The sequence below is a fragment of the Chiloscyllium punctatum genome, chromosome 8 (assembly GCF_047496795.1).
Source record: "Chiloscyllium punctatum isolate Juve2018m chromosome 8, sChiPun1.3, whole genome shotgun sequence".
Taxonomy (NCBI): domain Eukaryota; kingdom Metazoa; phylum Chordata; class Chondrichthyes; order Orectolobiformes; family Hemiscylliidae; genus Chiloscyllium; species Chiloscyllium punctatum.
Window position 1 is genome coordinate 124,924,956 of NC_092746.1, and position 18,784 is coordinate 124,943,739.

At 40.9% G+C, this 18,784-nt stretch overlaps 1 protein-coding gene across 8 annotated transcripts in view; it reads left to right on the forward strand.

The window, feature by feature from the left end:
* LOC140480880 (uncharacterized) overlaps positions 1–18,784 on the forward strand; it is a 284,964-nt gene that overhangs the window by 107,082 nt on the left and 159,098 nt on the right. For 6 of the 8 annotated variants that reach the window (XR_011961423.1, XR_011961422.1, XM_072576428.1 and 3 more), the window contains exons 7-8: positions 2,203–2,418; positions 12,260–12,393. Coding sequence is in view for 6 of the 8 variants with exons in the window: in XM_072576428.1 (XP_072432529.1) it covers positions 2,203–2,418; positions 12,260–12,393 (350 nt within the window). In the remaining 2 variants the exon portion in view is untranslated. Of the gene's footprint in view, positions 1–2,202; positions 2,419–12,259; positions 12,394–18,032; positions 18,352–18,784 lie in introns of those variants that run through there. The other 2 variants (XM_072576426.1, XM_072576427.1) reach the window with 1 other exon arrangement.

Here is an 18,784-nt window from a genome sequence, read left to right on the forward strand (position 1 = left end):
CTGGATGCCTGCTTTGTAGAACATCTGTGTTTAGTCTGGAAGACTGAACCCAAGCTTCCAGTGCCTGCCACTTCAATATACAACCTTGTTCTCTTGCCAATATTTCTGTCTCAGTCCTACTGCAGTGTTCCAGTAACACTGAGCACAAGCTAGGTGAATAGCATCTCATCTTCTGCTTGGGGACCTTGCAGCCTGTGGGACTCAGTATGGAGTTCAATAATTTTAGAGCCAGACCCCTCTCTTTCATGTCCTTTACACACCCTCACATATCAGACTCTGTCGCGACATGGGTTGCTTTCAGCATAATCAACCTATTTTTATCTACTCATTATCCCCATTATTAGCTTTTCTTCCCTCTGGTTTACAATCAACCGTTCCTTTGTCTCCTTGTCTTTCTCTCTCTCTGGGCTCTGCCTCCACCTATTTCTTGTTTTGGATTAGTGGTGCTGGAAGAGCACAGCAGTTCAGGCAGCATCCAAGTAGCTTCGAAATCGACGTTTCGGGCAAAAGCCCTTCATTATTCCTGCTGAAGGGCTTTTGCCCGAAACGCCGATTTCGAAGCTACTTGGATGCTGCCTGAACTGCTGTGCTCTTCCAGCACCACTAATCCAGAATCTGGTTTCCAGCATCTGCAGTCATTGGTTTTACCTCTATTTCTTGTTTTACCCAGCTTCTGTCATCAGCATAAATACCACTTTTTCCTAGCTACTGTCAATTCAGTCTTCTCTACAAAGTTTCTGCCAGACAAGCATTTTTTTTCATCAATTTCTGTTTTTGTTTTTATTTCATTTTAAATTTCAGAGCGTTCTGTAAATGTTACTAGTTGTGAGGAAGGCATTTGGCATGTTTGCCTTCATTGGTCAGAAAATTGAGTATCAGTGTTTGCATGTCATGTTGCAGCTGTAAAGGACATTGGTGAGGCCACTTTTAGAATGCTGCATACAATTCTGGTCATGCATCGATCGGAAAGATGTTAAACTTGAGAGGGTGTGGAAAAGATTTACGAGGATGTTGCCAGAATTGGAGGGTTTGAGCTATAGCAAGAGGCTGAATAGACTGAGGCTTTTGTCCCTGAAGTGTGGGAGGCCTTACAGAGGTTTGTAACATCATGAGGGGCTCTGATAGAGTGAAAAGCCAAAGTCCTTTTCCTAGGGTGGGTGAAATCCAAAACAAGATGGCATAGGTTTAAGGTGAGCGTGGGAAGATTTAAAAAGGACCTGAGGGGCAACTTTTTCATGTAGGAGGTGGTGCATGTATGAATGTGCTGCAAAGCAAGTGGTGGAGATACAATTACAATATTTAAAAGGCAGCAGGATGGGTATTATGAATAGGAATGTTCGAGAGGGATATGGGCCAAATGCTGGCAAATGGGAGTATGTCAGGATGTCTGGTCGACGCTGATAAATTGACCGAAGGGTCTGTTTCTGTGCTGTATGACTCCATGACACAATGACTTTATGGAAATTGCTGGTGAATTTAGTACAGATAATGGGTTTCACAACAATTTGAGAACCAGAGTCTTCTTCCTTTAGGCTAAGTATCACGTCAACTAATGAGCAGATTTCCTTCTGATTCACATTGATTCCAGTTTTACTGCAGCTCCTTGATTCTGCACACCTCTGGAGCTTAGCTGTTTTCTCCATGTTTGGAGCAAGGTTGTAATGATGTGAGTATCTGAATGCACCAAACAGTGTTCAGACTGAATGTCACTGAAACGTTATTCCTTTGCAAGTGCTGCTTTTAATTAGCCTCGCTGGGTTTGTTCTGGCTTGTGTGGATAGAAGATAATCTGGGCACTTCTTCGCATTGTTGGATCGATACACTGGAATAGCATGGTTCGCAACGTGGATAATTCTGGGCCATAACTCTTCAGAACTATTGCCAGGATATAGTTAGAGCCCATAGCTCTTGTAGTATCTTGTGCCTTCACCTATTTCTTGATATTATGTGGAATGAACCAAATTGGCTGAAGATTGGCATCTGTAATGTTGGAGATTTTTGGAGGAGGCTGAGATAGATGCAAATGTGTATTAGTCAACATAATTGATTTTCATTGAGAAAATTAATTTTTCAAAAACCAATTGAGAATGACTAAATTGTTATGCACTCAATTTGTAAACTGATTATAATATGTCGCACTTTCTTTGGTGAAATGATTGGAGTGTAAATATTGAACAAGTTTTGCGCTTTGTTTAATGACAGCACCAAAACGGCAGAAAACCACTTGTTTAAGAAGAAATGTATCTGCACATGGTCCACCTCAGCAAAGCCCAAAAAAGACTCAGCGATCCCTTAATTTTGATATTCCTTGTGGTGCTCCTGGTGGCAACAGAGTTCCAGACAACCCCGCAGGTGACAGAGCTGCTTCTGGAAGACGGAATGATGTTCAGGCTGTGGCAGTGCATGAACGTGCAAAAGGTATTAATATTATTAACAAAGAGGGTATATTTCTGTTTTTAATAATGATTAGCGTACCCTACATTGGAAAAATATGAGCCTAGGTGACGTGAGGTGAGGAGATTAGCTTCTCACTTCTTAACTCCCTCCATGTCAGTTGCAACAAATATTTATATTTTTTAGCATATTAGTTGCAACAAACATTTATATTTTTTAGCATAGTGCATACATTGGTCAGTGCATTGAGTATAAGTGTTGGGATGTCATGTTGCGACGATATGGGACATTGGTTAGGCCATTTTTGAAATACAAAGTGCAGAATTGGTCTCCCGACTTTGGATGGATTTTGTAAAAATTGAAAGGGTTCAGAAAAGCTTTATAGGATGTGGCCAGGGTTGGAGGATTTGACCTATAAGGAGAGGCTGAATAGAGTCATAGAGTCAAAGAGATGTATAGCATGGAAACAGACCCTTCGGTCCAACTCGTTCATGCTGACCAGATATCCCAACCTAATATAGTCCCATTTGCCAGCACTTGGCCCATATCCCTCTAACCCCTTCCTATTCATATACCTATGCAGATGCCTTTTACATGTTGCACTTGTACTAGCCTCCACCACTTCTACTGGCAGCTCATTCCATCCTGCACCACCCTCTGCATGAAAAAGTTGCCCCTTAGGTCCCTTTTATAACTTTCCCCTCTCACCCTAAACCTATGCCCTCTAGTTCTGGACTCTGCCACCTAGGGAAAATACATTATCTATTTATTCTATCCATGCCACCCCTTGATTTTATAAATCTCTATGAGGTCACCCCTTAGCCTTCGATGCTCCAGGGAAAACAGCCCCAGCCTATTCAGCCTCTCCCTATAGCTTAAAACCACCTTACAAATCTATTCTGAACCCTTTCAAGTTTCACAATATATTTCCGATAGGAAGGAGACCTGAATTGCATGCAATACTCCAAAAGTAGCCTAACCGATGTCCTGTACAGCCACAACATGACCGCCCAACTCCTATATTCAATGCTCTGACCAATAAAGGAAAGCATTCCAAACGCCCTCTTCACTATCCTATCTACCTGCGACTCTACTTTCAAGGAGGTATGAACCTGTACTCCAAGGTTTCTTTGTTCAGCAACGCTCCCTAGAACCTTACTATTAAGTGTATAAGTCCTGCTAAGCTTTGCCTTCCCAAAATGCAGCACCTTGCATTTATTCTAAATTAAACTCCATCTGGCATTCCTCAGCCCATTGGCCCATCTGATCAAGATCCTGTTGTAATCTGAGGTAACCTTCTTCGCTGTCCACTACACCTGCAATTTTGATGTAATCTGCAAACTTACTAACTGTACCTGCTATGTTCATATCCAAATCATTTATATAAATGACGAAAAGTAGTGGACCCAGCACCTTGGGCTGTTTTCCGTGGAGCATCAGAGGCGGAGGGGTGACCTTAGAGAGGTTTATAAAATCATGAGGGACATGTATAGCATAAATAGACAAGGTCTTTTCCCTGGGGTGGGGGAGTCTAGAACCAGATGGCATAGGCTTAAGGTGAGAGCGAAAATATTCAAAGGGACCTAAGGGGCAACATTTTCCACGCTGAGCGTATTGCGTGCATGGAATAAACTGAGGGAGGAAGTGGTGGAGGCTGGTCCAATTGCAGCATTTAAAGGTCATCTGGATTGGTATATGAATAGGAAGCATATAGAGGGATATTGGCCAATTGCTGACAAATGGGACTAGATTACGTTGTGATATCTGGTCGGCATCGATGAGTTGGACGGAAGGGTCTGTTTCCATGCTGTATATCTCTATGACTCAATGACTCTATAATGCACAAGGACAATATGAAAATCACAAATTCTAAAATGATGCTGGAGCAAAACACATCCTGTCCCCTGGGTTCACCCCCTCTGTAAAAGGTTGACAAATCATGTAAACCAGAGATGGATATGATGGATGCAGCTGCCTCGATGCCTTTGCTGCTGGAAAAAAAGAACAAAATTCTAACAATGTGTTCCCAGTACAAGAGGTGAGCCTCTGAACATTACAGCTACCAGTATTGGATGCTGAGTCGTAGGAACCTGACCGAGTGCGAAAATGCCCTAGGAGGCTCCCAAAGTAAAAAAGGACCAGCCTTTGTCATCGGACTTCAAGGAGAAGGATGTAGTGATTATAACGGGGTTTGCCAGCTCATCTTCTTAGAACAGAATTGGATCAGTCTGGGAACCCTGGCTGACAGATAAAAAAGAAATTCTGGCACTCTGACAGCTGTTTTTGAAGAGGCAGTAGTGGAGTCACGGACTCTTCATGTGTATATAAAGGGTGACTTGTTGACAGGATACCGGACTCTGGAGTTCTTTCACTCTTCTTAACTATCTTGTTAACTTGCTGTGCTGCCTTCAGGGCTTTAAGGACAAGCATCTCAAGATCCCTCTGTTCCTCTTGTTACTGCCAAAGTGCATCACCTCACATAGATCAATGTTTCATTCCATTTGCCACTGATCTGCCTATCTGACAAATCCATTTGTATTCTCCTGTAACCTAAGACTATCTTCGTAAGTGTCAACCACCTGGTTAATTTTCATGTCATCTGCAGAATTAGCTATGATTGTCCCCACATTCTCATCTACATCATGAACTATCAGAGATTCAGTACTGATCCCTGTGGTATGCCACTGGATATTGGTGGAGAAAGTGAGGACTGCAGATGCTGGAGATCAGAGCTTAAAATGTGTTGCTGGAAAAGCGCAGCAGGTCAGGCAGCATCCAAGGAACAGGAGAATCGACATTTCGGGCATAAGCCCTTCTTCAGGAGAATCGATGTTTCGGGCATACGCCCTTCTTCAGGAAACCCTCCTGAAGAAGGGCTTATGCCCGAAACGTCGATTCTCCTGTTCCTTGGATGCTGCCTGACCTGCTGCGCATTTCCAGCAACACATTTTCAGCTCTGATCTCCAGCATCTGCAGTCCTCACTTTCTCCTCAAAGATTTTAACCTACTGCAAATCCTCTTACAAGGATGCCTTCTTTGAAGAAGCTCTCTTCCTCCCTCTACAGATTTCCTGAAGAAGGGCTTATGCCCGAAACGTCGATTCTCCTGTTCCTTGGATGCTGCCTGACCTGCTGCGCTTTTCCAGCAACACATTTTCAGTACTGGATATTGGCCTCCACCACCCTCTGCCTCCTACCAAAAGCCTATTTTGGATCCATCCTGCTAGGTTACCCTGGATCCTATCTTTTTTGACTTCTTTATTCGTTTCCTATTTGGAATCTTTTCAAAAGCCATGCTGAAATTCATACAAACCGCATCAACTGCACTATCTTTGTCTAACACACTTTGACAGATTCAAGATTGTTATGGAAAAGGACAAGGATGGGCTTAAAATCAAAATTCTTAACTGCAGGAAGGCTGATTTTAAGGTGTGATTTGTTCAGAATGGGCTGGGAGCCAATACTTTTATGTGAACCTGTGTCAGAACAGTGGGACGCATTTTAAGAAAGCAGTAAGGAGAGTACAGGCCAACATATTAGTCAAAGGGTGGACCCAATAAATGCTGTGAACTTTGGATATCAAAGCATGGTCAGGATTGAATTAAGAGAAAAAGAAAAATTTATGACAGATACTGAGAGCTCAAAACAGCAGAAGCCCCAGAGAAATATAGAAGATGCAAGTGGAAACTTTAGAAAGGCAATCAGGAGAGTGAAAACGAGACATGAAAGAACAATTACAAGTGGAATAAAGGAAAATCCTTATTGATTTTGTCAGTGCGTTAAGGATGACTAGCGAAGGGATAGACCCATTAAGGACCACAGCCATACTTTGTGCGTAAGATCTTAAGAAACTGGAGTAGGAATAGGCCATTTGGTCCCTTGAGCCTGCTCCACCATTCAATAGGATTATGGCTGACCCGATATTCCTCATATTCATTTTCCTGCCCTTTCCCCTTAACCCTCGTTTCATCTACTGATTAAGCATCTACCTATCTTAGCCTGAAAGATACACAAGAATTCTATCCCCATAGCTCTCTGTGATGAGGAGCTCTAAAGGCAATTAAGTCTCAGGGATGTGCAGGATTAGATAAAGAGAAGAGGGGAGACTTATGGAAGATACCACGGGCTCAAAAGAACAGCAACCCTTGGGGAATACAGAATGTACAACGAAATTTAAAAAGGAAGTTAGGAGAACAAAAAGGTGGAATAAAAGGATAATGGTAGGTAAAAGAAAGAAAAATCTTAAATTATTTTACAATTACAAGTACATTAAGGATGAAAGAATAACTAGAATAGGGTGCATTAAGAATGACAATAGTAATTTGTGTGGAACTGGAGGATATATGTAGGGTTCTAAATGAATACTTTGTGTCAGTGTTCACAAGTGAGAAGGATGATGTGGGCATCAAAATCAGGGAGAACAGCTATGATTATAATTAAAGAGGTTGTTATGGACAAAGAGGGGGTTGTGAGTGGTCTGGCAGGTGATCCTCTGAGTTGGATGAAATGTATTCCAGGCTGTTGACTAAGCTAGGGAGGGAATAGTAGGGGTATTCGCAATAATTCTCAATTCCTCCATGGTCACAGGAGATGTGCTGGATAACTGGCGGATAGCAGGTGTGGTTCTGCTATTCACAAAGGGAGCAAGCGATAAACCAGGAAACTATAGACCAGTAAGTCTAACTGTAGTGGTGGAGAAATTATTGGAAGCAATTGAGGGACGTAATTCATCTGCACTTGGAGAGGCAAAGATTAATCAAGAACAATCAGAATAGCATTGTAAAGTGGAGGTTATGTCTAATGAACTTAATTGAGTTTTTCCTCGAGGTAACCAGGTGTGTAGATGAGGGCAATGTATTTGATGTACTGGATTAGTGGTGCTGGAAGAGCACAGAAGTTCAGGCAGCATCCAACGAGCAGCGAAATCGACGTTTCGGGCAAAAGCCCTTCATCAGGAATAAAGGCAGTGATCCTGAAGCATGGAGAGATAAGCTAGAGGAGGGTGGGGGTGGGAGAGAGTAGCATAGAGTAGGAAATGACCTGGGAGTTGCAGTGGGAGAGGGACTCCCTGAGATTCTGAAAGAGAGAGGAGGAAAACTTCTTCAAGGCAGGCATCCTTGCAAGAGGATTCGCAGTAGGGTTAAAATCAACAAGGTAAAAACAATGACTGCAGATGCTGAAAACCAAATACTGGATTAGTGGTGCTGGAAGCTGTTTTTACCTTGTTGATTTTAACCCTACTGCGAATCCTCTTGCAAGGATGCCTGCCTTGAAGAAGTTTTCCTCCTCTCTCTACAAGAATCTCAGGGAGTCCCTCTCTCACTGCAACTCCCAGGTCATTTCCTACTCTATGCTACTCTCTCCCCACCCCCACCCTCCTCTAGCTTATCTCTCCATGCTTCAGGCTCACTGCCTTTATTCCTGATGAAGGGCTTTTGCCCGAAACGTCGATTTCGCTGCTCGTTGGATGCTGCCTGAACTGCTGTGCTCTTCCAGCACCACTAATCCAGTATTTGGTTTTCAGCATCTGCAGTCATTGTTTTTACCTTTAATGTATTTGATGTAGTCTACTTGGACTTCAGCAAGATTTTTGATAATATCTTTTTGATAAGGGAGAATTAAACAATCCTTAGATAAGCACATGGGTGATTTTGGGATAGTGTAGGGGGACGAGCTGAGAATAGTTCACAGGTCGGCGCAACATCGAGGGCTGAAGGGCCTGTTCTGTGCTGTATTGTTCTATGTTCCATGTTCCATGATTCCCCCATGGAAGACTGATAATGAAGGTAAGAGCACATGGGATCCAACAAATTTGGCAAATTGGATATAGAATTGGCTGAAAGAAGTCAAGGGGTGTTTTTATGATAGCAAGCCTATGTCCATTGGGGTTCTGCAGGGATCAGTGTTGGGGGCCTTGGTGTTTGTGGTAAAAATGAACAATTTAGATATGAATGTAGGAAGATTGATTGGTAAGTTTATGGATAATATGAAAATTGTTGGTCAGAAGTTAGGAGGATATCCTTAGATTATAGGAGGATATGGATGGGCTGGTCAGATGGACTGGTGAATGGCAAATGGAATCCAACTCTGATTAGTGTGAGGTGATGCACTTGGGCAGGACAAGCAAAGCAAGGGACTACGTGCTGAATTGTAGAATCCTGTGAAGCACCAAGGATTAGAAGGACCTTGGTGTGCATGTCTGCCAGTCCCTGACACAGGTTTCCAGTCTTCAACCTGCTTCAACAAATTCTAAATCCAATTTGCCAAATTTCCTTGGATCTGACGCACTCTTACTTTCCTTTTCAAGATGACAGAACAAACAGGTAAAGAGGTTAAGGAGACATTTGGGATATTAGCCGAGGCATAGAGTTTAAGAGCAAGCAGGTGGAGCTGAATTGTGTAAAATGTTGGTTAGGCCACAGCTAGTGTATTGTGTACAGTTCTGGAATCCATTACATGGGAGGGATGAGAGTGCCCTGGAGAGGGTGCAGAGCATATTTACCAGGATGATGTCTGGACTGGAGAGCTTTTGTCATGAGATTGAATAACAGAGGAAAATGAGGGGAGGCATGATTGAGATTATATATTTATTGGCAGACTGGCAGAAGGCTGAGAGTGGAGTCAGGATGGCAGCTGGTGACTGATGGAGTTCTGGAAGTATCTGTTAGGACCACAACTATTTGTGTTATACATTGTTGCTGTGAATGAAGGAATTGAGGGCATTGTTGCTAGGTTTGCAAATGACACAAAGATAGTTGGAAGGGCAGGCAGTGTTGAGGAAATGGGGAGCCGGCTGAAGGACTTGGACAGACCAGGAGAGCTGGCAAAGAGTTTACAGAAGGAATACAATGTGGGAAAGTGTAAGCACATAAAGCAATTAAACGCAACAGAACTTGGGAATCCTAGATTAGGATTCTTTTAAGATTAACACGCCAGTTCAGTTGGTGGTTAGGAAAGTAAATGCAATGGTAGCATTCCTTTCAAGAGAGCTAAAATATAAAAGCAGAGATGTACTGCTGGTGCTATATAAGGTCCTGGTCAGACTACATTTGGAATATTGTAAGCAGTCTTGAGCCCTATTTCTAAGGAAGGATGTGCTGGCATTGGAGGGGTTCGAGCAGTGATTTACAAGAATGGTCCTGGGATGAAGGGCTTGTCCTATGAGGAATGGTTGAGGACCCTGGATGTGTACTTAGTGGAGTTTAGAAGGATGGGGGGGATCTGATTCAAATTTGTCAAATACTGAGAGGCCTGGCTGTGGAGTGGATGTGGAGAAGATGTTTCCATGAGTAGGAAAGACCAGGACATGAGGACATAGTCTCTTTCAAGGGGCAGCCCTTTAGAACTGAGATGTGCAAGACTTTCTTCAACCAGATAGTGGTGAATGTGTAGAACACATTACTGCAGAGGGTTGTGGAGGTCAAGTCACTGAGTGTATTTAAGACAGAGATAGACAGGCTAATAAATAAGGGGATCAAGGGTTACAGGAGAAAGCAACAGCATGAGATTGAGAAACAATGAATGGGCTGAGCAGATTTGATGAGCCAAATGGCCTAATTCTGCTCTTATATATTATGATCTTATGGTCTCAAATGTGGAAGAGCAATAATAGCAAGGGGTTTGTTAGTGAGGAGAGTGGACAGACACTTTGTCTGATGTACATGTAGGATGATTTGTTGCCTTCTGAGTGTCAGGAGGTCATGGAATGGCTGCAGGGTCATCTTAAATAAGAACGTGAACAGAACAGAGGTCACACACCACATTGTAACGAATAACAGAGGAACAAACCTGAAGGAAGTCAGAGGTAACAACCTCCAGATTACTCCCAGTGATATGCGGTGAGAATATAAGACTAGAAGGATAGAGCAAATATGAGTGTAGAAGGGAGCACTTTAGATTCCAAAGGCATTGGAACCATTTTGGGGGGAGGTGGGAACTTAGAAAATTCGTTAAGTTACATCCATATATAAATGGGACCAGTGTCCTCACAGCATGATTTGCTAATGCTTTTGAATTGGATTAAATTAGATTGGTAGAGAATGGGATTTAGAAAACTAGCTCAAAGGGGAGAGAAGCTGAAATGTTCTTGTAAGTTAAAATGCTAGTCTTAAAGGAGAGGAAACATAGGCTGGATAAGAAAGAAGTAAGTTTAGCAAGACTATATGTCATATATTTTAATTCAAAGAGGCAAGGAACCTGTGGAATAGGTGGATGAACTGATAATTCATAGCTATGATCTCAACTCGACTGTCAGAAAGCCAGGATTGGCAGATGAACATACTTGGATTTGATGTATTCAGACAGGATGGCATGGGGGTAAAAGGGTGATAGGTGGACAGCTTTGCTGTTTTGATTGGGGACTAAATTATAGCAGTGAGGAGGGATGATACCTGGAAAGGTCACTAAATAAGACTGTATGGGTAGAAGAAAAAAAACTCAAAAAGGGGCAAATGCACTGTTGTGTGCGTGTGATGCATGAAACAGTTAGAAAGACATAGAAGTTCAAATATGTAATCAAATTTCAGAGGCGTATCAAAATAATAAGTGGATTTTAACTGTGGAAGAATTATTAGAGAGAGTTTTAGTATGCAAGGTAGCGAGTGTGTAAAGTTCTTAACCTGCATCCAGTAGATTCTTTCTCTTAAAGTGCATATAAAACCCAACAAGGGAGTGGGTAGTTCTGAACCTAAATTTGGTAAATGAGCATGTGCAAGTGGAAGGTGTTTCAGTAAGAATGGATCTTGGAGTTAGTGATCAAAACTCAATTTGATTTAGGATTGTTTTGGCAAAAAGATAAGGATGGGCAGGAATAAAACTTCTAAACTGAGTATAAGATAAGTATAAGATATAATTTTGGTTAGGACACTCTCAGACTATTGCGTTCAATTCTGGTCGCCACATTACAGGAAGGATATGAAGAGTGTGTAGAAGAGGTTTACCAGGATTTTGCCTGGATTAGAGCATTTGACTATAAAGAGAGGCTAGAAAAGCTCAGGTTGTTTTCTCTGAAGCGGCAGAGGTCAAGGAGAGACTTGATCGAATTCTATAAAATTATGAGATGCATAGGTAGGGTTGATGGCCAGAATCTTTTACCGAGAGTTGAAATGTCTAAACTGAGGGGACATGCATTTAAGGTCAGAGGGGAAATGTTCAAAGGAAATATGAGGGGCAAGTTTTATACACAGAAAGGTGGGAATCTGGAATGCGCTGTCAGAGGCAGATACGATAGGGGCATTTAAGAGAGTTTTAAATGAGCATATAAATGTGCAAGAGTGGAGGGATATGGAGCAAGGACAGGCAGAAGGGATTAGTTTAATTTGGAGTCATATTTGGCACAACATTGTTGAATGCAGGGCTTGTACTAGAACATAGAACATCACAGAGCAGTACAGGCCCTTTGGGCCTCGATGTTGCGCTGCCCTGTCATACTAATCTGAAGCCCATCCCACCGACACTATTCCATGTATGTCCATATGCCTGTCCAATGATGACTTAAATGCACTTAAACTTGGCGAATCTAGTACCGTTGCAGGCAAAGCATTCCATACCCTTACTACTCTCTGAGTAAATTACTGTTCTGTATTCTGTGATTTGACCCAGATTGATTTTGAACAGGTATTTAAAGTAGGTGGCATTCAAGAAGGAGATAGAAAAAGTATAGGGCAGATATAGGGTCGGACATAGAGAGCCTTGTATATCATGAAGTGTGAAAGTTAGGATTAAGGGAAAAGAAACAAGCTTATGACACTGAGGTCTCAATACAACATTAAATCTCTAAAGCAGCTTAAATAGTTCAACTTAAAAAAAGAATTGTCACAGGCTAAAAGAGCGAATTGAGTATTTTTTGAATTTTTCTTTACTTGCAGAAAAAGAATCTGCTCATCACATTCTTGGAGAAATTGCTTTCCAGCTGGATCGTCGAATTTTGACTCATGTTTTCACTGATCAGTTCCGATTGTATGGATTCAGAGTATCTGATATCGGTGAAAAGATCACAGAGGTCAGTACAATGAAGCAGAGCTTTACATGTTTTTTGGAAGGAGTTATTTGCCTGTAGAAAATATACTTGAATAAATATGACTTCTACGTTTTTGGGTTAGAGAGTTATGTGAGTTGCTGGCAAGATTTCATTTGGGTTGCTCATCTTTACCCTTGAAAAGGGGGTTTTGCGAAGTTGGTGGGTGTAAAAGTGTAAAGTGAGGAAAACTTTGCATGGTCCCTTTAAAGAATGATTTTTTTTCTATGCTTAGAGATTCAAAAAGGATGCCTGTGGGTTTGCTGGTACACATAGCACCTAAATTGAAATATTTTGTATCAAAAAGCCAAATCGCAGTTTTTTTATCAGGACAACAGTGTTTTTTAAAATTTAACCAATCAATTTAAATCAGGCACTTAGCTACCAAGTATGTAATCACATTTCAGAAGCTTATCAGAATAGCAAATGTATTTTAACTATGGAAAAATTAATAGAGAGAATTTTAGAATGCAAGGTAGCGAGTGTGCAAAGTTCTTAAACTGCATCCAGTGGATTCTTTCTCTTAAAGTGCGTATAAAACCCAACAAGGGAAAGGGTAGTTCTGAACCTAAATTTGGTAAATGAGCATGTGCAAGTGGAAGGTGTTTCAGTAAGAATGGATCTTGGAGTTAGTGATCAAAACTCAATTTGATTTAAGATTGTTTTGGCAAAAGGATAAGGATGGACCAGGAATAAAAATTCTAAACTGAGGAAAATATAAGATATAAAATCTATTAAATGAGAGTCTGTTAGTTTTGACAACATAGGACCAATCCAATTGCAAAAATATTAGGTCATCAAGGGTATAAATGATGGTGGCATTTGGGAAAACGATGAGAGCCATTTGCCATCTGCTAAGAGATAACAGCTCTCAGCTTGTAGAGAAAACGCCATTTAATTAATAAAGGTAGTGCAACATTCTTAGCTAATCGTCTTGACAGCAAAACCTACAGAGAATTCGTTCCTGACAGAAGGTTCAGCAGAAATGACGCAGAAAGGTCCGGAAGACTGACTATAATTTCGAGAGACTAAATTCTATTATTATATAAGTGATAGTTATATTTATTGAAACATCATTGTCGTTAGAACATTGCATTATTCTGGAATAGTTAGTAGTTCGAAGGGATTTATTCGGTTTGTTATTAGTTGTGTTGGTTTGTTCACTGTTAGAGTTAGATAAGTAAATTGTTACTCATCGATTACAAAGTGGGTGTCAGGGACTTGTTTTATGTAACCAATAGAAGTTGCTGAGAAACAGGTTACCCCACTTTTCATACTCCTTTTAACAGATTATATGGTGAAATGTTCCTGTCTGTGTTTCGGTTTCAGTTGTCAGGTGGCGGCGGGGGGTGGGGGAGTAGTGGAGAGCGGTCAACCTCTGATTTATAACAGTACTAAACAGCATTTTTACAAGTTGCAGTCCATGTGATGTAAGTACATCGATGTATACTTGTGATGTAAGTATGCTGATAAGAAATGAATTCCAGCACAACAAGGAATGGTCATGTAGCTTCAACTCAAGATAACGCATGGCATGCCTGGAACTTTCAGATGACAGTGTTTCTGCTGTCCGTAGCCTTCTGGTGATAAAGCTCATGGATGTGGAAAATGTTGTTGAAGGAATCTTGATGAGTTTCAATAATGGATTTTATATATATCATACACTTTTATCACTATGCACTCGTGGCAGACAATGTCACTGTTTAAGATAATTGTTGGGTTACCCATAAAGTGGACTGCTTTAATTTGACTGCACTCATCCAAACAAATTTCTGTCAAACACCTGCCGAGTATCCTGTAGAAAATGGACAAGCTTGAGCATTTAAGGAGTTGAGTTACTTGCTGTGGAATTCCCAGCTTCAGGCTGCATCCTGAAGCCCTGCTATTTATATGATTTGTCCAGCTCTACTTCTGGTCAGTGGTAAGCCCAGGCATTCAGCAGGGGTTATACCATGAAGAGTTAGTTAGATGCTCTCCTGTTGGAGATGATCATTGCTTCGTGTATGTTTGGCCTGAACATTACTTATAAGATCAAGCTGAATATGAAGCTAAATTGCTTCAGTATAATAGGAGACATGAATCATGCTGAAGATCATTTACCATCTGTAATCATCCCCACTTCTGATTTCACGGTGAAGGGAAGTCATTGATGACACAGCTGAAGGTGGTTAGGCCGAGGTCAGTCACCTGACGAACTCCTGAAGTGATTTCCAGAGATGTGGTTATCCACTCACCATGTAATCAACTTATTTCATACTGGGTATGACTCCGACGCATGACGAATTTTCCACATAATTTTCATTGACTTGAAGTTTTATTAAGGCTTGAGCAGGCACACATGCATTAGGAACAGAAGAAAAACATTCAACTACTTGTGCTTGGCCTATCATTCAGGAAAATCATGGCTGATCAGTAGTCCTATCTACCCTGATAAGCTTTGATTTCCTTGCTTCACAAGAATCTGTCTACCTCTGCCTTAAAGATATTAAATATTAAATTACCTTTCTTAACTGGAGGGAATAAAGTTCCAAGTTACACAACCCTCCTAGAGAAAAAACACTCTTTTCACCACTGTCCAAATAGGACAACCCCTAATTGTTAATTGGTTTCCTCCTAGTTTTGGACTCATCTACAAAAGGAAACATGCTTTCCACATCCACCTTGTCAAAATCATTCAGAATCTCTGGTACCTCAGTTAAGTACCTCTTTTAAACTTCATTGGAAAGAAACCCAATTTTTCTCCATAAGGGCAACCTGCTCATTTCAGGTGTCAATCTAGTAAAACTCCTTTGAACAACTGCCAGTGTATGTACATGCTTCTGAAATAGGGAGAGCAGAATTGTGCACAATTATTTGAGATGTAGTGTCACACTTTTTTTTTAATGCCCTGTATAACGGAAACATTAGAATAGCATTCCACCAGCATTCTCAATTTCTTGCTTTATCACCAACTAATTTTTGTGATTCATGCAATAGAACATTTATATTCCTCAGCGTCTCAGAATTCTGCAGTCGTTCTCTGTGTAAGTAATAGTCTTTGTCAGGAAGAACCAATAAAAACTGAGCAATTTGACATTTCCCACATTAAACTCCCATCTCCCAGATTTTTGACTACACCTTCAACCTATCTGTATTTGATGAAAACTCTGATGTTCGCTTCACAACATTTTTTCCCATGTCCTTTTATGTTCCTTTATTTATTTAAACCCATTTATGCATCCTGTCTGCTCTCTGCCAGTCAACCAATCTTGTATCTGTACTGATAAGTTATTTCCTGCACCATGAGCTCCTACTTTGCTCCTTTTTCCCTCATTGTTTCATATTATGTTAAAAATTGCTTTGCTGTTAAAATCAGTCACTTTGATCTCAGCTCTTTTTAATCCATGATTGGACTCTTGTCGTATCTCATGCTATGAACTCAACATAGCTTGGGTGTTATGGCTGAGGAATGTTAGCACTATCGATGATGCCCTCACTTTACTGATGATGTGAAAGTAGTCTGAAATGTTGACAATTGATCAGATCTCATACTCCTACATTTTGTGGAAAGCAATTACCTGACAATTTTTCTCATTGTCAGGTCACTGTAAATTCCTGATTTTCCAAAATCAGGGGCGGCATGATGGCACAATGGTGAGCACTGCTGCCTCACAGTGCTAGGGTACCAGGTTCAATTCCAGCCTCAGGTGACTGTCTGTGTGGAGTTTGCACATTCTCCTCGTGTTTGCAAGGGTTTCCTGGGGGTGCTCTGGTTTCCTCCCACAATCCAAAGATGTGAATTGGACATGTTAAATTGCCTTAGGTGCATTAGTCAGAGAGAAATGGGTCTGGGTGGGTTGCTCTTTGGAGGGTTGGTGTGGACTGGTTGGGCCGAAGGGCCTGTTTCCACACTGTAGGAAAACTAAGCTAATCTCAAAACAATCCTGTTTGTTACCTTTCCTAATTTTTATCCCTCAACCCAAGATTATCTGACCTTTCTCACGTTGATTTTAAGGTCATGGCTGCCTAGTTTTTGACATTTCAATGGTAATGATTCTTGAGAGTATTTCATTTGTTTTCATTCCCTTCATATCTTGAGGTTGCTACATATTGTCATCAAATGATGAAATCATAGGAGGAGGCAATTTGACCCATTTAGACCATTCTTGCCAAGAGAAAAAAAATCACATTTAATTTTAGACATGACCTCCCAAATATGCAAACCTTCTAAAATAATTATTGAATCCCTCTTTGAAAGCTACATTTGAATCTATTTGAACACATTTTCTAGCATATCTGAATCACAAACCATACAAGATAGCTTTTACCTGTGTTGACTCTGATTTTTTTTACCAAATAACTTAAAATTGTGTTTCTAGTTCTTTATCCTCTGCAATTTTTTTGTGGGTACCACTGGTAGTGGGCTAACACTTATCACCTATCCTACTTGCTCTTAAGCGGTTAGTGACGAGTCATCTGCTTGAAACACTCCAACCGAATTTCTTTAATGATTTTGAGAGGTCAGCAAGGAGTCAACCACATTGCTGTGGGTTTGGAATCAGATATAGTCCAGATAGCAGATTTCCTTCCCTAAGCAGCACTCTCATATTGTTTTCTAATAGCTGTAGTTTTATACCTCTCTACACTAATGTAATTGGGCTAATGTCATAGAATCCTTACAGTGTGGCATTCAGCCCAATGAGTCCACACCGACTCTCCAAAGAGCATCACATCCAGATTCAACCCCTACTCTTACTACTGTAACCCTGCATTTCCCATGGCTAATCCACCTAACCTACACATCCCTGGATGCTTTGGGCAATTTGGCATGGCCAATCCACCTAATCTGCACATTGTTGGATTGTGGGAGGAAACTGGAGCACCCAGAGGAAACCCACGCACATAAGGGAAGAATGTGTAAACTCCACACGGTCATCTGAGGCTGGAATTGAACTCAGGTCCCTGGCACTGAGGCAGCAGTGCTAACCACTGAATCTTCATACCATCCCAAAGGTCCTTCTTCCATGTGGATCCCTACCAACAGACATGCCAGTAGGGAAGGTTTTACATTTTATCCACAGAGTACAGTTACCATCAGGGTGATTTTACATGATAAAGTCAACTACAAAAAGACAACTTAGTGAACAGTATGTCCTCTTCTCAAAAGGAAACCTCTCCATACCCATAAGCAATCTTTTCTGGATTGCTTCTAATGCAGGTACTTCTTTCCTTAGACAAGGAGCCAAAATTGTATTCAGTATTTTTACAATACATTTCACAGTATTCCAGGTGAATTCAGGTATTCCAGATGAACTATAACCTGTAGCTGTTCTAACTTCTGCAGAATGTCCTGCACTTGTTTCCACATATCCTCTACCCTGGCCCCAGGGTGGCAATACAATCCAGTGTTCTATTCACCAGCAATATAATCTGTCAGTGCTCTAATTATTTAATCCTATAATAATTGTATGTCTGTATTTCCTGAGCAGTCATTTACTATTGGTTCATTTTCCAGAAAGTAATTAAAAACTAATTTCTCACAAATCCTTTCAGGGAAATGTAAACATCTCATACACCCCAATATATATAAAAGATTCAACATATAAAATGAATGTCTCATGGAAGTCTGCATTTATTTCCTCCAGGTTGCAGAAATATTTGGGCGATGTGATGAGATGAATGCTCGAAATGCAGAGATAATGAACAATCTGAGAAACTTTGGGTACTGCCCTGACAATCATGCAACATTTGCAGAATTCATAGTAAACCGTTTTGGAATTCTGAAGGAAAAGCCACAGAGCCAAACAACATTAGAAAATTACAATAATCGTGCCTATCTGCAAAAGTTGGTAACTGATAACACTCCACCACATTTATTGAAGGACATGTTGGTGCTATTGACCAGTCTGTGGAACTTGTCAGCAGCTGACGGAAAACCAATGTTTATTTGGTAGCTGTCCTTAGAGCAGGGAATAGAACTACCACACCTTAGTTCTTTCAATAAAGCAATGGTAAACAGGAGGTAGTCTTTATTTATGTCAGAACTGATAGTATTAAAACAAGAATATTAGTTTGATTATTCCCCCTGATCAAAGTCAGGGTTAACTGGAACAATAAGCACGTTAAATTCAGATTTGCAGTGGAAGTAATTCAAGTATTAATTCAGGTTGTGGGTTCAAGAGAATTAAAATACTAAATCTTAATCCATTGCACACTATAATTCCAGTAATTTCATTTGAAGGAAATTGGACTGCTCATTCTTTAATTCATTTGATTAATTCTGGGCCAAAGTGTGCATGAATGAAATTGTTACTTTCAAAAGTAGTCTTTGTGGCCGAGAGTTTCTGCCCAATGTGCAGTTCATCCGAAATTGATGAACCTGGCGCAACAGATTGCA